This window comes from Microcebus murinus, chromosome 2, assembly GCF_040939455.1.
Source record: "Microcebus murinus isolate Inina chromosome 2, M.murinus_Inina_mat1.0, whole genome shotgun sequence".
In the NCBI taxonomy this organism is placed as follows: Eukaryota; Metazoa; Chordata; class Mammalia; order Primates; family Cheirogaleidae; genus Microcebus; species Microcebus murinus.
Genome location: NC_134105.1, coordinates 2,951,049 through 2,975,638, shown reverse-complemented (window position 1 = coordinate 2,975,638; position 24,590 = coordinate 2,951,049). Strand labels below are relative to the sequence as shown.

The 24,590-nt window shown below is 48.1% G+C and overlaps 1 protein-coding gene across 27 annotated transcripts in view; it reads right to left on the bottom strand.

The window, feature by feature from the left end:
* CAMTA1 (calmodulin binding transcription activator 1) overlaps positions 1–24,590 on the bottom strand; it is an 857,123-nt gene that overhangs the window by 561,174 nt on the left and 271,359 nt on the right. For all 27 annotated transcript variants that reach the window (XM_075993569.1, XM_075993565.1, XM_075993574.1 and 24 more), the window contains one exon: positions 3,566–3,633. In XM_075993569.1, the coding sequence (XP_075849684.1) occupies positions 3,566–3,633 (68 nt within the window). The remainder of the gene's footprint in view (positions 1–3,565; positions 3,634–24,590) is intronic.

The window sequence follows — 24,590 nt, the reverse complement described above, 5'->3', positions numbered from 1 at the left end:
TGAGGTCTGCAGGCGGAGCGGAAAGAACATTCTAGACAGAGGGAGGACACTCTTCATCCCCAGATCCCAAATTCACCTTGGCTGGGTGGGGAGTGTGGAGCTCCCTAAGGTCTCCAAATGGTATTATTATAGTGCTGAGCACACAGCAAGTGCCAAATAAAGACGTCCTGAAGGGTGACTTTTCAAACTGGAGGTCCCAGCTGCTGATGGTACAATACGGGCTGTTGGAACATTCAGCATTCAGCCCGTGGCGGCCGCCCCCGCGGCCCCCAGCCCTGGGAGCCTCCTTGTAGCGTGTCTCATTATTAAACAGGTGAGCCGGGGCTCCCGGGGCCTTCTCTGCAATTAGGGCAGTATCTGAGCAAGGGCTCTATTTATAACCCCCGGCCATCAGCAAGCCACGGAGACTCGCAGTGGATCCCTCTGCGGCTCCCATACCAACATCTATATGTGAACTGATTACAACAATTAATTTAATAGGGATTCCTCCACACAAACAATGTATCATTTTATTAGGAAACTCTATAAATGTCAGTGGTGCAATTCATTTTTATTAATTTTCTAAAATGAAATTAGCAGTGGCGGCGGCAGCAGCGGCAAACAGAAGTTGTATTGCCTTCTCATTCAGCAGAGTATTGGTGTCATTAATTCCTTAATACCAGGAGGCCAGTTTGTCTGAACTCAGCAGTTAACTGCACCAATTAATTTCAATACAAGCGATGGGGGTGGGGGTTGGGGGATCCAAACTCAACAACTAATTTAGGAAGGTCCTTGAACAACCACAGCAACTTTTCCTCCTCCTGGGACCAGAAGCTTTCAAGTGTAAACACGAAGTAGATATTATAATACTAATAGGAAACCTGTCTTCACCCTCAGCTTTTAGAAAAAAAAAATTCGTCCTTCCAAAGCCTGGAGAAATTTTGCCAGGTGCGTGCTGAAGTCAAACCCGCCAGCAGGCTAGGGGACTGCCCCTGTAGACAAGAGGAACAGTGACAACACCCAGCACAGAGCCTCGCAGCTCTCCAACAGGACCACAAACAGTGTCACGCTCGATCCTCTTAATGTCCCAATGGGGACGGGCCCAACATTGACTCCATTTTCTACACGAAGAAGAAAAAGTGGAGCTTTTAAAGGAGCTCAGATGACCTTCTTACAGTCACAGAGCCACTGAGTGACAGAGCCAGGGGCTCAAACCTGAAACCCACATTCCTTCCTCTCCCAGGCACGCACCCCGGGCCTCGGGGTGAGATGTCTCTTCTTTCTATTTATACCCCCAAAAAGTGAAGTGAGTCAGGCATGACTGTGAGTAACATTCGGTTTTCAATTGAGACCCAAATTCCAAAGGCCAAAATGCCAGGTAAAAGCCCCCGTTTGGAATGTCCCACTGCGCTGTAGTCGAAGGGTGGCCGGAACACAGCACGGCTGCACATCTGAAGTCAGGTGCCTGGCCCGGGCCGCGTCCCGGAGAATCTCACTCCGGCTAAAGGGAAGCTCTTCTCCTTCCGCTCAGGCTCGAGGAGCGTCTCTCCGGGAGTGAAGGGCACCGGCGAGGCTGGCAGCTGCTCGAGACGAGAGCCGCCGCTGGGAGTCAGGAAATAGTGCAGAGACAGAAGCCAGACGAGCCTCCTGCTCCCCCAGAAAACTAGGGCAGCGGTTCTCCACGTGAGGTCCCAGACCAGCTGCGTCCCGTCACCTGGGAGCTTGTTGGAAATAACAAATTCTCGGGCCCCCGCCAGACCTGCTGCATGGGACGCCCTGGAGTGGGACCCAGTGGCGTGTGGTTTAATGAGCCTCCCGCCGACCTTGACACCCTAGAAAAGATGCCCCTGAGGAAAGGAGAGGGGAGCAGGCCAGGCTTCCCACGGTGCGTGATGTGCCGTCCTCTCCAAAGAGCAGACTGTGTTACTGCCCGCTCCCCGCTCCCACCCCACCCTGGGAAAGGACATCCTTCCCAGCCCCATTCTTAGCGGGCTCGGCCGTGGGACTTGCTTTGGCCAATAGATTTGTCAGCAGGTGTGACATATGATGCCACACCCAAGCAGGGTTTTTAATTGCACCTGCATCGACTGCCTTGGGCTTTTAAGCCCCTGCCCTCCCCATGAGCAGCAGAGTCCCAGACAGAGGGGACTTCTTCAGCATGAGTCCCTAGGACAAAAAGATGCATAGAGCAGTCCCAACCCCAACCCAAAGCCACAGCCAACCCGCAGACCCATGAGCAGGAAATGGAAATTTGTTGTTTTAAGTTACTAAGTCTGGGAGATGTTTCTTACCTAGCATTATCACAGCAAAAGATGACTGATATAAACCCTCCGATTTTATAACAAAGGAAAGTGTGGCCCCAGCAGGCTGAGGGGCTGAGAACGCCTGCAGAGGGAGTCGCCTTCCAGTCTCCACTGAAAGATAAATCAGAGCCACTTGGGGCGGGATTCACAACAACTAATCTCTCTTTCCTCAATATCTAACCTCCTGCAAAACGGAAAGTTTTGCCTTCATCTAAGAGATTCAAAGCCTAGTGAAGTAATATTTTTAAATACTTTTTAGCATGAGAAAATGTTCTTAAGGATAAGACCCTCTGTCCTCCATGCCTCAGAAAGGATGAACAGGTTAGGCTGAAGGCTAAGGGCACAGAGGCCATGCCCCAACCCCTTTCCCTGGTGCCAGGTGACAAACCTGGGGACTTCGGTGCTTCTGTCCAAAGTGAAACAGACTGGGCTTCCACTTCTTGAATTCAAGCCCGCCATCCAGGCATCCTGTAAGCCACACTCCAGCTAACACCCCTCGCCCTCGTAAACACCTGGCCCTGTCACCACTAATAGAAAAGTTGCAGCAATTGGAAGAGAGTGGCCACGTATTTCCACAGCTCTAGAATGCAACAAACCAAAAAATAAAAACTTAGAGTTGGGGATAAAAGAAGAGGCTGCCTCTAAAATCCATCCTAAATCCCAATGTCACCATTCTTCACAAAATAATAACATCCCTGGTGCTGGCAGAACACAGGTCGGCTATATTTTCACCAATTCCCTCTACTCCCAAGTGGTAAGAGAAGTTAAATGTTTGTGGCAGTTAGTAGGTTCAAGGACATCCACTGCATAATAACCTGCAAACTTAGCCACTGCTTCTGATTCGGGGTGATCTTAACACCAATCAAGAATAACTTCCAGTTTGTAAAACATGTTGAGATAAAAATGGGCAGTGAAGCTAGTTCCTCTTTTTAAAAAAGCATGTTTCCAGAGAACACTAGTGGCAGGTGAGCACTTTCCCAAAATAAACTCCCCTGCTACTCCCGCCTGCCAAGGCTTCACGCACCCGGCTGAAGGATCCAGCCGCAGCCACCAGGTTAAAAGTTCCAACTGGCAGGACGGCAGCTGAGCCGTTTCTCATCCATCTGATTGCATTCCTGCCACAGTCTTAGATCAGTGAATGAGACCTCAATGTCACAAGCCATCAAGCACAACATGGCATTTTCAACTTGTTGCCCGTGAATCGGCTGGCCAAATCAGGTAATCAATGAAAATCAATCCATTTACTGTACATATTTGAAAAACTGCAAGATCTGGGACATTACCTTGTCTTAGGGGAGGTGGTTAGCCATTCTTCGTGTTTCTCAAATGTTATTAAATAAGCTGCAATTTCCTGAAACAGAAGAATAAAAAGATAATAGCAACAATTAGCTCACGTTGGATCCTAAGAAGTAAGAACGTTTTTGTTGTTTCCCAGCTGCTGTTTCCCTCTGTGGGGCTGGAACTCCTTCTCTGCTAGAAAAACACTTGACTTGGACTCTCGTTCTATTTTGATTCTTTAAGTCCTTTCCATTCAACCTGCCACGCACAACCATCAAAGCGCTGGCTCTCAAAGGAGGAGTCAGTGGCAAAGACAAAAGTATTTCTCTGTGGGAGGAAAACATCAGACACCGGTTCAGACTCTAAGTGGCATCAGTTTGAAGGAAGGAAAAACACATGCCAACGCCAGGCCTCCACCCATGCAAGGCCACCACCACTGGAAAGTTCTGTCTGTCTCTTTCTGAAGCTGGATGAATCTTTCATCGTTGTCACAAGAGGTGTCGCCTTCTCAGCTTCTTTCCCAACTCCCTGAGCCAAATCACACGAAGATCAAAAAGAAAAGAAAAGATAAAGCCATATTCCAGAGAGAGACAGAGATAGGGGGAAGTTAACCTTTCCCACTGCTGATAACTTAATCTATCGAGCAGTGCTTTAGAAAGAAGAGCACTGTCAGCAGAGTTTAAGGCAAAGATGAAGAAAATGTGGGCACCTGAAGGTAAATTAAATATTTATAAACACAACAACATCACTGCAGATAGAATTACTGATTTATTAATAATTTCCGTAAAAAGCCAGTGGGCGACATCAACATAAGTCGTTGCTCCGGCTCTGAGGCCTGATACGGCCCATTACTTCCAGCTCTGAGCGGATCTGCTAACACGAAACTGGCAGGGACTGCAAGTTAAATTAAGGTTGGACTAGCACACATTTCCCTTGATCTTGGTGACGGCACAACACGGAGCTGCCGCCCGTGACTATCAGGAACGCACAGAGAGGAGGCCTCCAGCTCAGCTGTCGCCGCAGCTGGGCTGCCCAGGGGCTCCCCGTAGTGGAGCTGCCCGTCCACCCAGAGGCCGGCAGCCCCTTCCGGGCTTGGACGTGCTGGAGTTGACACCTGTGACCAGAGACGTTGAACTTGGCCCTGAGGAAAAGGAAGAGACTACCACCAAAACCAGGCAAGCCGAGCAGGTTACTGTAGAAAAGACCCGCCCCCCCACCCCCGTGCCATGCAGTGTGGGGACTTCAAGTCCTCACATAATCACAGGGACTGGCCACAACAACGAGGTAGCCAACGCCAGGGGCTGAGAGTCTGAGCCAAGCTGGACCTTCCCCCCGAGAACCTGGGAAGCAGAGACCATGGCAGAAACAGAGTCACTTCATTGTCCAAGTTTCTATCATTGACTGCAGCCGAAGAGACCGTAAAATACGCAGCTGACCATCCAGCGCATTGTTTACTCATCCCTGAGCCTTTTCGAATTTTATTTCCTCTCCTTAGAAAAATCTTCCCCTAAGGTCGCTGTAGGCAACGTGGCTTCCTTGGGCTGGCCCTCCCCCTGCCGTTCACAACAGCGGCAGCTATGCCCACGACAGGGGCTCCGGCACCTCCCCCAGGCTTTGTCACTCAGCTTTCTGACCGCCTGTTGCTTGGGTAACATCTCCCGTTGGACCCCGAGCAGGGGTGAGGAATACGTCATCACTGATGGGTCCCCGGGACTTGGCAGCGTCCTGGGGCACGCAGGGAGCACCTGATCAATGTTTGTTGCACAGGTGGCTGGAGGAATGGCTGGATGGGCGGGCAGGGGGGTGGGAGGGATGGAGAGGGAGCTGGCATCCCAGAAATAAATATGCAAGCATAAGCGAGTGTGTGTGTGTGTGTGTGTGTGTGTGTGTGTGTGTGTGTGTGTGTATGTGTGTGTGTGTACGTGTTTATTACTGAAGGTAGCTGATGCAAGAGCTTAAAAGCAGCAAAACGCAGCAGTTCCTGGTTAGCGCCTTGCCAGTTACTTAACTCCATGTCACTGCAGGAAGGCAACATAGGATCACTGTTAAGAGCACACGCAGGGGAAGAAAACAGACCTGCCTTCAGGCACCAGCTCTGCCACTTACTAGCTGTCTCATCTTGAACACATTACTTAACCTGTCTAGACCAGTTTCCTACGAGACTGGGGTAGTCTCACCTCACGGGGCAGTCATAAAGAACAATAATTCTTAATACTCTGGCTGTCAATAGCATGTCCCTAAACAACAGCTAACACTGTTATCATTGTAAGGTTGACAGGGTGTGAGCCACCTGTCTAGAGGCCCCTGATGAGTCTGCAGGTGCCAAAATGGCCCGGGTCAGAGGCTGCCACCCCTGCTGGACTCACTGTTGTCTCTCCCCCACACCACACTACCACACGCCCACACTTGCAGATGGCGAACCGGAATGTCAGAATGACCGTTCAGGGCTGCTGGAGTCAGTCCTTCCAGGTACCTCTCTCGGTTCCCATTTGGTTTCACAAAGCACTGGGAGCAGATGGTGGCTGAGTCAGTAGGTGGAGGTACCGACCACTGGGTGTGTGCATCAGCTCATGTGCTTGCATGTCAGGGGACTCAGCATCCAGGGGACCAGGCTGTGCCACCGGGGAACGCCCCAGATCCATGCCCTTGCCCAGGATCACGCCGAGAGTGACCCAGAAGATGGAGACACGGTGCATCCCAGCCACCTCTAGATTTATTCCTCTGTTCCAAAGACCCAGGCACCCAAAGAAGACATTCATGAACATCCTTCAGCCAACACTTGCCCCAACCTGGCAGGGCTCCTACTGTTACTGTCCTGGGCTACTGAGTGCATTCGACATTTACAAACACTTACTGGGTCCTACTATGCTCCAGTCAGTGAACAGACCATTAGGAAGCCTGCGGTTAAAGAACCCACAGTTGAGCAGTGGATAGTTGTAAGTAGACACAACAGCTCAGAGTAACTGCTGTTACAGGGTCAACCATGCAGCCAGCTCTGTAGCCAAACTCCAAGGCTCACCTTGTGTCTAATGAGCTGCCGTGCAAGTGAGCAGAGACTCCCAGAAGTCACATTGATCTGTGAGCACAGGCCACCCCCTCCTCACCCCTAAGGGAAAGTTAGCGTCTCCCACGCAGAGCCCCCTTGGTAGAGCACCCGGCCCATTTAGGAGCAGCCTTTCTGAGCACAGGAAACTAAATGCCTAGACCCTGGCTCCCACCTCTGTCGTGCCCAAGTTGGCTGGGCCCCTAAGCTGGACCTGATGGCCAGAGACTGTCACCAGCTGCTGCCTGGTCCCCGGCTGGACTGGGAGTGCCCACCACCAGGCTCATGCTGCCCACTCTTCCAAGCCCATTGCCCTTCCCAAGTCTTGGGCCACCTCCTCCCCACTGGGCAGACACTGCCTTCCAAAAGCTTAGGAATTGGTTGGGGAGATCAGTATATAAATGACAAAGGATAAAAAAAAAAAACCCCACAGAGTATTAGGTGCTAAATGGTATGGGGCAATGTAAGAACCACCAAAATTCAGAATTATCTTGGGGGTAAGACAGTCTCCATCACCTACATCATTGTTGCCACCAACGCTAACAGTAGTGGAGTGCGGGCCAGAGCCAGGTACTGCCCTAGGACTTTATGTGAGAAAATCTTAGTTAATCTTCATAACAACCTACGAAGTAGAGACCACGCCCATTTCATAGGTGGGGAAACTGAGGCACAGCTCCATTAAGTGACTTGCCCAAGGTCACATAGCCCACACCTGTGGAACTGGAACCCAAAACCATGCAGAATAGTTCCAGAACAGCCAAGACATGCTTGGACGGAGAAGAAAAAAGAAAACTTGTGGCAAGTCAGGTTTTCCCAGCCCGGGCTGACAGCCTCCTGCTCCTCCCTGACCCAGAGTCACTTCCCGGCCCCACTTCCCTTCAGTGGACCAGGAGGAGTCCAGGCTGAGCCTCCTTCAGCAGGATCAGGCTCACCCCCCCCAAAACCCTAGTCCAATTCACCAGATCATCTACTTCAGCGACAGGCAAAGTCCCGTGTCTCCATGGAACCCTTTGCTTAAAACATCTTCCAGGCAGATGACAACAACAGGGAGAAAGGGAGATGGCTCCGGGTGAAGAGGGGATGGGGTTGTGAAAAGAAGGATTTTTAGCCCAGCTATCTGGCCTCCCGTCCTCCCCCGGAGCTCCACAAGCCTAGGACGCTGAGGAAGGTGAAGGAAAACGCAGGTCTGGTCTATCTCCTTTGTACAGAAGAGGAAACTGAGGCAGGAGAAGGAAAAGGACTTGCCCAAAGTCAGCCTGTCTGTGGCTGACCCCAGCGCACGCACGTTCTTCCCCCGCTCCCTGGCTCTCAGGTCCCTCAGACTCAGGCCCGGCTCAGGCAGGAAGAGAGTGTGCCCAGCCAGGAGTGCAGACAGGGCTCCCGTCCGCAGCAGCCTTGCTCACGGAAGCTCCAAGGTGGAAGCAGCCCAAGTGTCCATCGACGGAAGAATGAGTGGGAAAAATGCAGCTCATTCATGCAGTAAAACGTAACTCACCTCCCCACAGGAACAAAGTGCTGACACATGCTACAACATGGACAGACTTGAAAACACGGTGCTCAGTGCAAGAAGCCAGTCACTAAAGGCCATGTGTTGTGTGATGTCATGTATATGAGATGTCTAGAACAGGCAAAGCCACAGGACAGAATGCAGGTTAGTGGTTGCCAAGGTCCCGGGAAAGAGGAGAATGGGAGTTTCCTTCTGGGGTGATGAAAATGTCTGGAACTGGATTGCGGTGATGGTTGCACGGCATTGTGAACGTATTAACTGCCAACAACGGTCAATGTTCTGTTACGTGTCTTTTACCACAATAAAAAATAAAACGGAGATGGAGAAGAGAGAGCATAGACACCCATCCAGACGTGGCGCTGGGATGAGGGACACGCCAGCCCTCCCCACCTGCGCAGACAGACCCTGAACCCACAAAGGGCGCGCTCGCTCGCCCGCCCGCCTCCCCGGCTCCCGGCCCCCGAGCTCCCTTCTCTTCCTGCCTGCCAAAGACCGCGTGGGTGCCGAGAAAAATGACTCCACTGTCAAGATGAAGAAAGTCGCTGCAGGCTCCAAAGCAAAGACTGTCCAGCTTGCAGATTTTAAATGTTTAGTTTGTCCTTTGGACGTTCAGATAGAAAAACTGCCGCCAAGGTATGACGTCTGTGTGTGGCGGGGACTCGGGAGAACAAACCGTGGCAGAGTCCCACAGGTCCCTTAGTACCTGCTCAGCATCAGATTGGGTCCCTGCAGAGCAGGTGGGCTCTTCCCCCTGGCACTGACCCAGCCACATCAGGAAGGGCAGGGCGGGCAGGACTGCGGGGCAGCGATGAGCTGCGGTTGGCTTCACTGCCCAGCCACACACCGCATTGTCATATGTACATCGCCACCACCCAAAGGCATGTGGGTCACCCACCATCCGGTCACATGCTCTGCCCCAAGCTGATGGGCTCTGGTGGAGGACTGCAGAGCCCGTGTCAGTGGCTAGCCAGTTGGGGGCCGGCTAAGATCAAGGGTCACCACAGAGGCCACCCCACTGGGACTGGCAGGTGAGCGTGCATTGCTGTCCTCCCACCTCAGTGGTATAACATCAGGTATGTCCACAGCCCAGGCCCTCTGGGTAATCTTCCTGCTGTCTTTCTCCACAGTGAACTCCAGCTTCCGGAAACTTCTCAGCAATGACTGTACCACTCGTGGACTCCTAGCATACAGTGTTCCTGGTGCTAGTCGATGTGTGTGGTGGTTCTCCCTCCCTGGGTTTGCAGTAGCCAGGAAGGGTCTGAGTCTCAGTCCCCACATCACTATAGAGCCCTGCGTGGTTCTCGTATCTGAAGATGACTACTGGCACAGCAGAGAGCTCAATAAAAGGATGCAAAGTCCTTTGCTAAAGGATGTCAACACAAGAGCCCACACCTGAGCCTCCCCTTGCTACAAGTGCAAGCGACCAGGGTGTGGCCAGATAGAGCTGCACTTGCCATCAAGGCTCCATGCCCCATGTGAGAGGTTCTGTAGAAATGTCCTCCTAAGTGCCCCTCATTTGGAAAGGCAGCGCACGGCCCACCAGCTAGCACTAGAGCCCCGCTGTCCAGCGGAATCGGAACCTGAGCCACAAATGCAAACAGCGTGTGTCATTTTTAAATTTCTAGAAGCGACATTTTTAAAAGGGTAAAAAGAAATAGGAGAAATTAATTTTAATAATATTTTATATTTTTTTTATTTTCTTTAGCATAGCACTGAGATTTGAATTTTAATAATATTTTATATTTTAACTCAATGTATACTATATATGATATCCAACATATATATAGTATGACTTCATTAATTTTTTAAAAAGTATGCATGAGCTATCCCGCATTCCTCTCCATACTAAGTTTTCTAAATCCATGCATGTTTTCCATGGACAGCCCCTCTCGATTCGGTTCAGCCGTATTTCAAGCGCACAGTGCCACATGCGGCTGCCGTATCCAACAGCCAGCTCTAGATATAAGATGTCACATGACCCCGCAAAATGCAATACGCCTTACGGAGCCAAAGGTGGCTACCATGCTGAGTCCTCTGCATCCCCAGGGGCTGCCTTAGAGCCCTGGGAAGCTGCTGCCACAGCACGCATTTCTGGGGAGACCAGGGCTCCATGGCCCACTGGCCCAGTGCTGCTCCCATTCCCTGCAGGAGCTACCCGCCACAGGCTGCGCTTTATCTCAGCCCCATAAACTAGTCCAGCCCGGAGAGATCGGCTCCCCTCCCACGACTTGCCCTGCAACAGCCCATCAAGAAAAGGACAGGAGTCCCTCCCAGGCCTCCCAGACAGTCCATTCTCCATCTGTCTTCAAGACACAGGTTCAATGTCAGGGAGAGAGGAAGGTCTTTAGTGCTATTGTAACAAATAAAAAATATATATAAATATATATAAATTATATAGAATCTATAAATATATATGATTTGTTCCTTAATCCCTCCAGTAGAAGTAATAAAAATATCTCCCCAGTCTACACAATCTCAGATATCTTTTGCACACAAAAACATGGATTTTCAAGCAAGGGATAATTTTTTAAAGTTTGGTTTTTATGAAGTTCTGCACAAGGGTTTATCAGTAAGGGACCACAGCTAAGGGGGAAAAAAAGGAAAAAAAGCCAAGGCTCCCCTAGCAGCTGGCCCCAGCATCTGCTAGAGCCACAAAAAGGCAATTATATGACTCCCAAACGAGAAGTAAAAATATCTTGTTTCCAATACTCTTGGTTTTAAGACTCATACTTAATGTCCTCTGGGTATTTCAATGGTGCCAGATCTCTGTGTTATGTACTTTATTAGGGATGTGTGAATGTCATATTAATGACTTCTAACCAACAAGTTTACGGTGAATGCAAAATTTTCCCAGAATCCACCACTCACTGCACTTTACAAAAAATAAGTGTGCCTTAATTTAAATAAATAAATAAGCATGCCCTACCCCTTCCTGGTGGCATCTCTCACCTGCTCTCTCCAGAGCACTCCATGCATAAGCTAGTGGCTCTCTCTCTCCATGGGAATGTTCCAGCCCTGAGTCCAACAGTATGATGCTCCTGTCCAAACACTCCTGTCCCTGTCCATGGGTGCACTTCCCATGCTGGCCAATCCAACGCCATGCACAGGATGTTCTGAGTCCCCACCCACAGGTCAAAACCAATACCCCAAATCACGGTTTCAAAATGACCATCTCTTATTATAAACAACTAGCACATAGAATAATGGTTTATATATTTTTCATTTGCATAGGGTATAACATAGCTCTACTCTGACAATTTATGACAGCAGTGGTGGTGAAGATCTCAGGGGTCCAAGGGTGTCTGGAGGACTGTCTACAAAATGGTAAATAGCAGTTCTGAATAAATTCCTAACAGCCTGGACTTCTGAAATGAAGCCTGGTCCGGCTGGCTGTCTGTTACTTAGATGTGGTAAAGCACCCTACGACCATCGAAGTGCCAATCAGTGATGAAACAATGAGCCACCACAAAGCCATTCAGAGACAGATTCAGTAAAGAAGCACCTCACCCAGGCTGTCATTCATTTGTCCACTCACTGGTTCAATCATTCAATGAATTATTGAACATCTACAATATGCCAGGCACTATACGTGGCCCTAATGATATAAAGACTTTTTTTTTTGAGACAGTCTCGCTCTGTTGCCCAGGCTAGAGTGCCGTGGCATCAGCCTAGCTCATAGCAACCTCCAACTCCTGGGCTCAAGTGATCCTGCTGCCTCAGCTTTCTGAGTAGCTGGGACTACAGGCATGCACCACCATGCCTGGCTAATTTTTTCTATTTTTACTAGAGATGGGGCCTCACTCTTGCTGAGGCTGGTCTGGAACTCCTGAACTCAAGCAGTCCTCTCGCCTCAGCCTCCCATAGTGCTAGGATTACACATGTTAGCCACCACGCCCGGCCAATACAAAGACTTTTGAGTAATGGCCCTTGGAAATATAGCTGGGAGACAGACAGGGCTTCAGGGCCTCAGGGTCCAGGGCTATTGTGCCAAGTGCAAAACAGACAATGAGCGCTGAATTGTAGCACGGATGAAGTGTTCATGCTGAGAAAAAGTGAAGGAAAGGTTGCACCGAAGACCTAACATTCAAACTGGGTCTTAAAAAGTGAGTAGGAGGTTGCCAGGTAGACAAGTAGACCAGTGGCCAAGGCATCAGGGAAAGGAAACAGCACACGCAAAAGCAGGAAAGTGGGGCAGGAATTATGTCCAGGGAAATCTGAGTAATATGAAGGAGTCAGCATCTGCAGGGCGTGGACAAGAATGGCAGAAGCGAAAGCTGGAAGGGTGGGGAGGCACCAAACTGGGGAGGGATTAAAATGCCAAGCAAATGAGGCCTTATCCACCGGAGCCAGGGGAGTCAGGGAATGCAGTTAAATAGAGGGGAGACACAAAAAGAGCTGTGCTTTAGAAATGTCACTCTGATGGTGGCCTGGAGGAGAGAGGACCACTGACTGGAGACAAGGATTAACAGCCCAGGACGGAGGCAATGACAACCTGCACCGTGGCAGTGGGAGTGGGGGACGTGCAACCAAGCTGGCTGTTTTCAAAAGAGAAGTAAATGGGGCTTGGAAATCAATTGGCTGGAGCAAACAAGGGGCGGGGAGGCAGTAAGGACACCTCCGAAGCAAAGGTCACAAACTGGCAGCCCAGCGGCTGAACCACCCAGAGAAGTGCTTGCTTGGTCCACACAGAATTTTCCCCGTGTGGTTCATTTGCCAAGGTTTAAAGATTGGGAGATGGAGAAATTCTAGCTTCTCTCAAAAAATAAGGTTTGGTGGCTCTGGGCCCATGTTCCTGCAGAGCATCCAGTGGTTGGAGCTGCCTGTTGGATGGGGCTGAGCTCTCAGGCGACCACCACCTGCACCTGGCTGGCTCTCCTCACTGATAGCTGCTTGGGCTTGTAGGCATTTGACTTTAGGGCTCTACTCTAGTACTTACGGCATTGGAAACTAGGTGGATTGTAAGACCATGAACCAATATAGCCTATCCAGAAAGAAATACATTTTAAAAGATAGAACAATAGATTTTAGAAGAGCACAATGTTAACCAGAACACTCATTGTCCATTAATACAATGACATCTGCTGATTAAGCTGTCCCTTAATACAATGACCCAATATTGCCCCAAGTTCTATTTCAATATTGTTCCATTTGCCAATTTATTATTATGTCTGAGCTCCGATTTCACCCTTCTTTGTCCTGCTTTGTGATTCTGAAGCTGGACCCTGTACACATGTCTCCTTGGCTGGCTCAGCAGCATGTTAAGCTTTGTTAACAGAGAGCAACGAAGTGAACCTGCAAGATGACCGTGTAACCAGACACATCTCTTCTAGTTCTGGCCCCTATCATTATTACCATTATTATTGTTATTATAATCATCACTATTATTTGAAGCAAGAGGCCAGTGGCCACACAGTTGAGGTCCAGCTGCACCCTCAGGACACAGTCCCTCCACTGGCAGCTGCTTTAGAGCAGCTCTGTTGCACTCAGAATCTTCAAGCACCAATAAGCCACTTCTACAGACCAACTCCATCCCATGCCCTCTGGCAGGCAGTGTGTTCCTTCGGCAGCCACGTGCTTTCTGAAGAGGTCTCAATTTCAGCCATTGGGGCAAGGGGACTTCTAGTCCTTAGTTTATATAATGTCTACTCTCACTCAGCCTAGAGGTAGCATCTGCTGCTTGGCGTCTGATACTTTGGGGAACCCTTAGAATTCTCATTGATCCCTTTCAGTAGTCAACCACTTAGCAATCCTTTATGTTAAATTTTTTCTGTTCAAATAACCAAATGTAGTTTCTGTCTCTCACTGGATCTTGCTGATAGAACAGTCATCCATAGCCCTAGGGATATCTACAGTCTCACTGATGTGTCGTCCTAGAAGACACATGAAAAAGTACAGAGGGAATGAAAAAAATACCTTAAAAGGAAGCAACATATATTTTGAGGAAACATCCAAATAACCCCAGCGAGAACTTTATAGCAAGTTTCCTAGATGCCAGCCGGATAGTAGTTTGGAAGGCAATGGGGCAATGTGTGTCCTACACTTCAGCTTGTGATAAGATCTGAATCTGCTTATTTTGAGAGACAAAAAGCATTTCTTTTAGAATATAAAAATGTACTCTATCTCCCTTTGGCTATTTAGAGCACGTTAACCAATATCTCTGTGCCTCAGTTTCCTCAGCTGAAATAATATATGTAGACTCACGGCACGCATTAGATCACGTGGTTAAAACGTACTTTGAATCAGCTTCATTGAGGTGTAATTTGCATGCAGTAAAATGCACCCGATTTTAAATATACAGCTTGGTGAATGCTAAAAAATAAACACATTATGTATCTATCCCAACATTCAAGATATAAAACATTCCCAGGACCATGTAAGGACAAATTCACTGAATATAGACTTCTAGGCTGACAGGTTCCCCCTCCCCCGCTTTCAGCACTCAAGAGATTTCATTCCACTGTCTTTTGGCTTACATGGTTTCTGATGAGAAGTCTGCAGAAATTCTTATCTTTGTCCTCTGTCATTTTTCTTCTTCTCCACCCCCTGCCCCACCCTGACTGACTTTAAGGTTTTTCTCTTTATCAGTGATTTGAAGCAATTTAATTATAGTGTATGTGCCTTCCTATAATTTTTTTCATATTTATCTTGCTTGGGGTGTGTTGAACTTTTTGGATCTGTGATTTTATGGTTTTCATCAATGTTGGAAAACTGTCAGCCATTATACCTTTAAATAAAGAATGCTAAGGGCCGGGCACGGTGGCTCACGCCTGTAATCCTAGCACTTTGGGAGGCCGAGGCGGGCGGATTGCTCAAGGTCAGGAGTTCGAAACCAGCCTGAGCAAGACCCCGTCTCAAAAATAGAAAGAAATTAATTGGCCAACTAAAAATTTATATACAAAAAATTAGCCAGGCATGGTGGCGCATGCCTGTAGTCCCAGCTACTTGGGAGGCTGAGGCAGAAGGATTGCTGAGCCAAGGAGATTGAGGTTGCTGTGAGCCAGGCTGACGCCACGGCACTCACTCTAGCCTGGGCAACAAAGTGAGACTCTGTCTCAAAAAAAATAAATAAATAAATAAAAAATAAAGAGTGCTAGATTTTGCTCTGGCAGGCATTTAAATTACTTATAGATCACCCTGATCCCCTCAAGACTTATTTTAAATCTTTGTAAAGGTATGCTGCTACCTCTAGACTGAGGAAGAGGAGACATTACACAGATTAAGGACTAGAAGTCCCCATACCCCATTGGCCGAAATTCAGACCTCTTCAAAAAGCATGTGTCTGCCAAAGTACTTTTTAACCCTGGAAATGTTTTTGACCTACTATTACTGTTTTGTCCTTGTGGGCTCTCTACTGGATGCCCCAGGTAGTCAGGGAAGACTCTCCAATATGGCCATTCAGAATGGGAACATCTCCAAATCCTGTATGAGCTCTGTGAATTTTTCACCTTACAACTCCTACATGCATTTTGCCCAGTACTGTGGAGTTTCACCTTACACATCAAAGGTTTAGAATCCAACAGGATATTCCAGGGGAGCCATGTAAGTTTCTGGAGCACTTTCTCTTCAAGGTTCTCTCCTCTATGATATTCTTCCCTTCAAATTTGGCCATCTCCCCCTCTCCAAACTCTCATATCTTCTCCTCAACTCAGCAAGATCACTGTACTCTTCTTTGGACACCTCCATGAAACCAATCTTAAAATGCCTCCAAGCAGAAATGCAAAGTGGCTGGAGGGTTTACAATCTTCTCTCAGTAACCACAACCCTACCCTGGCTATCGTCCAGCATCTGAAAATATTTATTTCACATATTTTGTCCAGTTTTATAACTGTTTATAGCAAGAGGACAAATCTGGTCCCAGTTACTCCATCATGGCCAGCAGCAAAAGTCTTGCCATAGATTTTTAGATTTTTGTTTCATTATTTGAGAGGTTAGTGATCTTTGGATGAAGAAGGACTTAGCCAACCCAAGGAAATAGAGTTAAGACTTTGAGGGTGTCACTATTGTCTCAGAGGGAGGCTACCCCAAGTCCTGTTGGGATCCAGGCTTCCTCAAATACCAAAAAGTGGGAGGGAGGGAGAGCATCCGGGGATAACTCAATACTGATTCTCCTTTCTTAGCACCACCCACCCCTCACCTCGACCCCCAGATGAAGATGTAGACTTGCTGCTCTGACAGGTTCAGTTCAAGAATCAGAAGAGCCTAAAAGAGCACAGACTGTTGTTAGAAGTCCTTCCAGAATAGTGATAGAAACCTGAATATAAAACAGAAGTAGTGTTGAAGAATTTGGCTTCTTCTTCAACCTTGGCAGGATTCTATCTGCACAGAAAGTGTCACTGACAGCCACACACTGCCAACTCTCATTAAGAACTAGGGACAAGGGATAAGCTATGCAAAAATATGCTGCATCCACTTGGTCTTTGTGTAGCTGACTCCCTTTGAGATAAATTCTGAATCCCCGGCTAAATAAATCAGGAATTTATATCAGGGTGTGTGTGTGTGTGTGTGTGTGTGTGTGTGTGTGTGTGTGTGTTCTCTTCCCACCAATAAATTATCTCACTCACAACGCTGAAAAGCTCAAGTAACACCCCTGCTCTAACATAAACCACTACAGCCCTTTGGAAATGGGTAGTCTTCGGTCATTCAAAGAGGCCAGATTTGGATTGTCTATTTTGGACATAGACAAAGGCTGTGGGGCCTACAGAGAAGAGGTGAGGTGGGCATTCTGCCTTTCCCCAGGCCCTTCCAGCCTCCAAGCAAAGTGGAGCCGTGTAACGCTGAGCAGCTCCATTTCCTTGCAGAACAAACACCAACACTCATCCTAACCCCTTCCCCACCACAAATCCAATAAAACGAATAAAAACAGAAGCAAGCCATCTTAAAATTAACACATCCAAGATACAAGCAGAAACCATTGATCAAAACCTCCTATCTTCCCTCACAGCCGACAGCTCCAGAGAAGCCCTAACACCCCATAATGGAATCCCATTATCTGCAAAAGAAACTCGTTCCAGAGGAAGAGTCACAAACAAAGAGAGAATCAAAGGAGGTTAGCAAAGGGGGAGACGCCACCGCTCGCCTCTGCTCCCACAGAAAGGGCACAACCGTCAAGCTGAGGGAGCCATTAGAACTGCAAGGAAGAAGCACTTTCTACAAGTTACAAAACTGAGAATGAAATTAAGGCAGAGTCCAGAGAGGAAAGGAGGCCTCAGAGCCTGTTTCTTTCCATCTGTGCAAAAGCAAAACAGAAGCTGATCTCACGTAGGGAGAAAACAGGGTCAACAAATATCTTCTCTTAAATTCTAGAGCTGCCTGCATTTGGAAAACACAGGGATTTTAGCTAAAGTAGGGAGCAAGTAAGATTCATTAGCAAATGCCTAAAATCCTTAATTCACACTTCAAACAAACAAGTTAATGGCGTAGCTAACAGAGTGTGACTTGATTATAGGCCACTGGTGGCCATTAATAGATGAAAGGTGTTTGGATTTCAATAGCGTTTGAATTTCATAACCCACCATCATAAGAGAAGTTCAGCTTCGTCACCACCTCTATTTGCTAACACCTGTGATCATGAATCCCGCATGACAAACGAGCACCCAGCTTTGAGCTTTTGGAAATTGAAGAGTAAACAGGAGGAGAATTCATGCATTTTATAGAGGTAATTGTTCTGCCCTGCTTTGAAGAGGAGTAGAGTTTGGTCTCAGAAGACCTTAACATATGCATGAACACAGTCTTCCTAGCTGACACAGAGCTCCGAGGGCCCACTGCTCTGCTGCTCCGGTGGGGCCCCTTTGGGAAAGCAGAATGGGATCGGGCTCCAACTCTCAGATGTTATTGATCAAGCACGCTGATGCCCCATGTCCAAAGACGCTAGCCTAGGTCCCTATGAGGACTTCATTGCAACTAAAAACTGACCATTCATAAGTCTATGTCAGTCTTCCCTTTGCCCAGGTGGGTCCTATCTTCAGAATCCCAGGTTCCATTAGAAGGAAAAAAAGGGGATCTGCTTCCTCTTCTCGTGCTTCTTGATAACATCAAGCAGTAAGAGAAGGGATAAGAGGCCCAAAAGCATCGCACTGTGTCACCTGAAGAACAGCATAGGCTGCAGGGAGAGAAAAACCACAATCAATCAAATATATCTTCCTGAGAACCTTGTGACGCGATGATGCACATAATGTCAAAACTATAAAAAGGGAGCTTGCTTTTCAAAAGGTTACAACAGAGCAATATTGAGAGGAGGAGGATGAAATTGGTCTTTTTTTCCCCAGTCATGTAAAAAAGAAAGAGATTGCAATAAAGGGAGGCCCTACCTGCACAATGCAATGACAGACAACCTGCAAAGTCTGTCCCAGTGGATCTGCAGCCAGCCACATGCTTAGGGAGGAGGCTGGATGCAGTGTCCCCCTCTGTGAAGCTCCACTAACTCCTTGGAGATCTGGGTCAAGCATTAGGAGAATATAAGGCCTGGAGAAGACTCAGGCCTCCTCTCCAAGAAGCTTACCATCTGGGAAAACTGGGCGCCTGAATTAGAGAGTGACCCTGGGCTTTAAGACCACTAAGATCAAAGGTGGGCCACGGGAAGTCCAAGAAGAGTACAGACTGGAAAAGTCAGAAGAAGGAACCAAAACATGACAGCAGGGAGAGAAAGGGGGTTGCTGTCCTTGGTCCTGAACCAACACTGTGGGCCAGGGCAGCAATTTCCTTATTTTTTTTTAGCAATTTCTTACTGTATATATTAATAGTAACCTATAGTGAGTCCTAAAATCAATTTAAGTTGGAAATTGGTAGTGATATTTTTTAATTGAATGGAATGAATAGAGTAGTGTGGAAAACATTAGAGTGCACCACAGACAGTACTGTTTCCTGAAACTTCTGTTCAGATATTTCACCATAGATGACTAGGCATTTGTGTGTTCTGGGTCATAACATGAAATATATTTCTGGCTGTGTTCATCAAGGACAAAGTATTGGAAAATCACTGCTCTAGAGCACAGTTTTTTTTTCCCCATCCTGAGACACCGAAGATTTCTGACCCTATTCTCAGGAATCCTGGCCAAAGTTTCAACCAAGAGGCAGTGGTAGGAGAGAACACAGGATGCAAAGTGAGAGAAACAGAGAACCACAACCACGAAGAGATTGTGAGAGGAGGGATGGGGAGAGACTTTTGTTGTCTTTACATCACAGTTACCAAAAATTGGGAGGCAGGGTCAGGTTTCCTGGAAAGTGGAGGTAGGAAGCACGTCCCCAACCTCTGCTCCCAGCTCTAGAGGGGTGTCAAGAAGGGGGCAACTCTACGCTGACCCACCAATGCCCCTGCACGGTGGTGACACTGGCTGTTAAGGACACCATTCCCTTCGTTCTCTGGTCCCCATGCTCAGTGAAGGACTTGAAGCCACATTAAAAACTAACTGTAAACTGGTAATGATGACTGTACCTACATAAGAAGGTGGTTTTGAGGGTTACATAAGTTAATTTACTAAAACAGGGCCTGAAACAGTAAGTGCTGCATGAAAGGGTTAACTGGCACTGCCCTTTCACTCGGATGTCAGCTCAGATGGGAAATCCAAAGATCCCACGTTACACAGCCATGGCGAACACCTACCAAGAATTTAATGCTCACGGTAGCAACACTGAGGAGAAAAAGCGAGACACACAGCTCTAGGGTGTATCATCCCAAATACGTTTTTAAAGAGTTCATAAAAATACTGGAAGAAAATTTACCAAAATGTTAACAGCAGTTGGATTTGGGTATGAGGCCTTAGATAAAATACGTTTTTGTACATTTTCTTCTATTTTCCAATTTTTCTACAATTAGTGTGTGTGTTTTTATAATTAGGGAGAAAAACCACACTTCAAAGACTCTGACTCAAAGTCAAAATGGCTTTAATCTTGAATGCGCCGTTCTGCAAGGCGGCAGTAAAAGCAAACGCAGGGACGAGGACAGCGGCGTGCTCCATGTACACAGTCAGACGAATGAGCCACCGCTCAGCAGGAATCGGGTGTTTCTGATTGATCTGTCTATGACACTTCACGACTGCAGAAAATGGGGTATTTACCCAAAGTTTTGATTTACTTCCAATCCCAGGAGGGCAGAGTGACAGCGACTACCTTAAACTACCCAGGATCAGACACACCATCTCAGATCCTCCCAACCTCATCTCAGTCACGAGGGACCAGTAGCAGTTCTGGCAAATGCTTTTAAGCCCTTACACTGAGCTTCTAACAACATCTCATTTGACCTTCCCAATGACTCTAGGATATCGGTATTGTCAGTGTCCTCATCTTACAGATCAGGAAAGTGAGAATTTTTAAAGTTAACTAACTTTACCATTCTATTCTTACGCTCCCCCTCAAAGCAAACTTCCTTTATGGTGTCTACACTGGCTGCCTCCAAGTTCTCTCCTTCCATTCTCTCCCAAGCCCATCCCTACCAGGTTGCTACCCCACCTTCCATCAAGATGGCTATTGTCAAAGTCACCAATGACTTACCCATGGCCAAAGCCAACGGCAAATTCTTAGCCTTCACTTTGCTGGTGCTATCAGCATCTTTTGATAACCACCCCCTTCCTTGTCTAAACGCTGTGTTCACTCAGCCTCTAACACTTCCTGCTTTCTCAGTCTTTTACTCCTCGGGCTGTTACTTCTCAGTTTCTTTGCCAGCTCCTCATCCCCCTGTCCTCTAATCACTGCATTGCCCCCAAAGCTCTGCCCTGACTTCCTGCTCCATCTCCACTCCCTCCCCAGTCACCTCATCCAGACTCACCACTTTAAACATCATCTCTACTCCAACCACCCCAAAACCCTCCATCATGCTCCCCACCCCCCTCCATACTCAGCCTGCCCACAGGCTTCCTCCGTCTCCATAGATGACAGCTCCACCCTGCCAGTGGCTCCAGCCATACATCTGACAGTCATTCTTGTTTCCTCTACTTCTGAAACATTAAAAGAAAATCTGCTCACTCTATCTTCAAAAGGGCCGAACTCCAACACTTCTTCCACCTTTGCTGCTGCCCCCTTGGTTCAAGCCACCAGCACCTCTCACCTGGATGACTGCAGTGGCCTCCTGTCTGGTCTCCCTGTCTACACTCTTGCTCCCTCACACCAGCCGGGGTGAGGGGGGGTCCTTTACAATGGCTCCCATCTTACCCACAGTCAAAGCCAAGGTCCTCATGATGGCCTGCCAGTCCTGTACGATCTGTCCCCACCATTTCTCTGAACTATTCCTTACCAACCTGCTTCAGCCACACTGTCCCCTGTGTGAACAGACAGCACGCTCCTGCCTCAGGGACTTTGCATGTGCAGTTCCCTGTGCCAACAAGAGACCCTGCTCTCAGAATGCACTTGGCTCACGTCTTCACTTCCTTGGGGTCTTCACTCAAGTGCCCTCTTAAGGGTAAGGCCTTTTATAATCACTGCATAAAACAGAGACAACCCCTGACACCCTCCATGACCTTCACCCACTTTCCTTTTTCTCCATAGCTTGTATTTCCACCTGATGTTCTACAATGTACTATGCATTTTGCTGTACTATTTATATGTTGCCCCTTCTCTGTTCCTCACCAACCACCCCACCGCCCCCACCAGAACACAGAGATTTTTTCCCATTTTGATCACTGCCATATCTCCAGCCCCTAGAACAGCCCCAGGTTCAATAAATATTGAATGAACAAGTGAATGAGTGAATGAACAAATAAGCCTGTTCAAGGTTATCCAGTAAATTCTGGTGCCAGGTTTCAGACCTAGGACGTTTGCCTCCAGAGCTCACACACCTTGCATCCACATGCCCCTGCCTCTGGCTGCCAAGACATGCAGCCTGGCAACCTCGAAAGTCACAAATATCCAAACAGCATGCAGCCAGTGAGGAAGCTGGTGTGAGCTCCCATGTGGTTAATGGAACCAAATATTTGAAATAAGAGGTTTGTGTCAGAAAACTGAGGACACATGGTCATGACTATAATGCCACATGTCATTTAGCTCAGCCCAGATAGGTCCGGATTGGTCACAGAGCTGGTGTTCATATAGACCAGACTGCACACAGTCCCAGGAAGCATGGAACGAGAATTTGCCCTTGACCCCAGGAAGGCTCAGAAGGTGCAACGCAGATAGACCAGCACAAATCCATGTTCACCCCTGGAGAAATTGCTCAAAACCTAGACCCCACCAACAGAGCTACTAGCCTCTGCTTCATCCTTCAAAGACAGGCTTGGACTGGCAGGGTGCTGTGGCTCACGTCTATAATCCTGACACTTTGGGAGGTCAAGGCAGAAGAATCGCTTGAGGCCAGGAGTTCAAGATCAGCCTGGGCAATAGCAAGACCCCATCCCTACAAAAAATTTAAAAATTAGCCAGGCATGGTGGTGCATGCCTGTAGTCCCAGCTACTTAGGCTGAGGCAGGAGGGTCACTTGAGCCCAGGAGTTGGAGGTTGCAGTGAGCTATGACGATGCCACTGCACTCCAGCCTGGGCAACGGAATGAGACCTTGTCTCTAAAAAAGGAAAGATAGCTTGGACAAACACCTCCATCCTCTCTGCTCATTTTGATAACAGTCCCCCAGGCAGGAGGCCACGGGTATTTTCGGCACATTATGGCCCAAATCCTTTGTTTTAATTGGCCCCGGGCATTTCCACTTTTAGAGTCTCCTTCACTTATTTGGTTTAAAAAGTCAATCTCTGAATGATCCAATAGGAGCCCAGAGAATAGATAAGATAGTGAGACTAATCTATAACATTTGTGTTTAATGGTTAGATATTAATTGGCTTTTTTAAAGTGTGTAAATCGGTCCATTTTCAGTCTTTGTAATCTGTTCGTTCTCATTAATGAAGGAGCAATACTCATCAACAGCTCTGCACCACACATCACCTTGTAAAACTATAGTCCGTTTATGTAAAAAAATAAAATAGATTTATCACGATTTGAAATACAGAAAGTCATTAAAATAATAATTAAAAACACAACTACAAGCACAATAAAAGTTCCATGATAATAAACCACATTTTAATGTATATTAATTCCCCTAATGATTTACTCTATACATCTTACAGGGTCAAATCAATGTCTGTACCAAAAAAAAAAATTCAATTAAATTCTATTCACTGTATCTTTCAAGTGAGTCTATTGTTTGCTTTTGTCTCCTATGGGGCCATTTGTCAGTTGTTCCAGTTCAAGATTACAAATAGAAGGGACATGGCCCCACCAAGGTCAGAAGAAACACGTCCAAATCCTACCCAATCCACCTTCGCCGTCTCCTGTTCATTTGTCATTTATGACCTTCTTCCAGGAGGGCAGGTGGGGGCGTGCGGGGGGGGGGGCAGGGCGGCATACACCAGTGTGTACTCCTGAGCAAGCCACCAGCCTGCAGGGCCTGACCCGTCATCCCTGGCACAATCTTCCTGCCCATGCACCTCCATGCAAAACCCAAGTGAGCCCCCACAAAGAACAAGCTCAGACTGTCCCTGTTTAAGCTTCCTCTTGCCCCAAAACACACACCAAGCCAGCCCCTCCCTTCCAAAGCTCCCTCCCCTGAGTGTTCAGAGCCTGAAAAAGCACCCTGCTGCCCAGGCCCTGCAGCAAAGCCAGTGACTTACCACGTCTTCACCTTGCGCGAATGATTTTCTTAGACTTAAAACACACACGCAGAGGCAATTTCTCTGCTTGGAAGATATTGACAGCTAGTGACAGTTTGATGAGCTGGAGGGCTGCCTGGTGGAGGTGGCTGGGGAGGATTCTCCCCCCTGGTCCCCTCCTACAATGCACCCTGCCCAGCGATGCCTGGGAACCAGCAGGAAGACGGGTCCCCGGCCAGGCCTGGGTTTGAGTTCATGGGCAACCTGTGGCCCTCTCCTGGACCACGCAGGTGCTGGTGACCACTGGCGGCAAGAGGCATTGCCATGCATGTCAGAGACAGGGTCATGCTCAAAGGGTGTTGGTTTTGCAAAGCCAAAGGAGCTTTAGAACTGGAAAGGGAAAGAAATGACCCCAGAGCCTCACGACATAGAGCGGGAGGCCAACAGCGACCACCAGCATCGTGCCTATTATTCACGTGAGGAAAAACAGTCACCGAATGAAAAATGATTTACTTTGGGACCCGACATGAATTAGTGACGAAGCCGAAATATAACCAGAAGTGGCTATTGAATATTCATGCTCCTTGTGAGTCGGCCTGCCCCTCTGGAAGGTGCAGTCCAATATTGCAAGATTCTCGTCTCCTTTCCAGCCCCTTCGCAGCTGTGATGTCGCCCAGTGCCCTCTAGAGACAGCCCCTCTCCCCTGAGCTGTGCCAGTTCCCTTGGATCCCGCTGTTCCCCTTCCTGTGGGCAGGAGAGGCCTGAAGCTGGCAGCTCCAGGCGCATCCCGGTCCCACCTCTCAGAAGAGCCCCTCCCCCTCCAGACAGCAAAGGGCGCATCCATCCAAACAAACTGCTTCCTCCGAGGACCAAGGGAGTCCCCCTCGGAAGAGGGTGAAGGAGCGGGATCGGGAGCCAA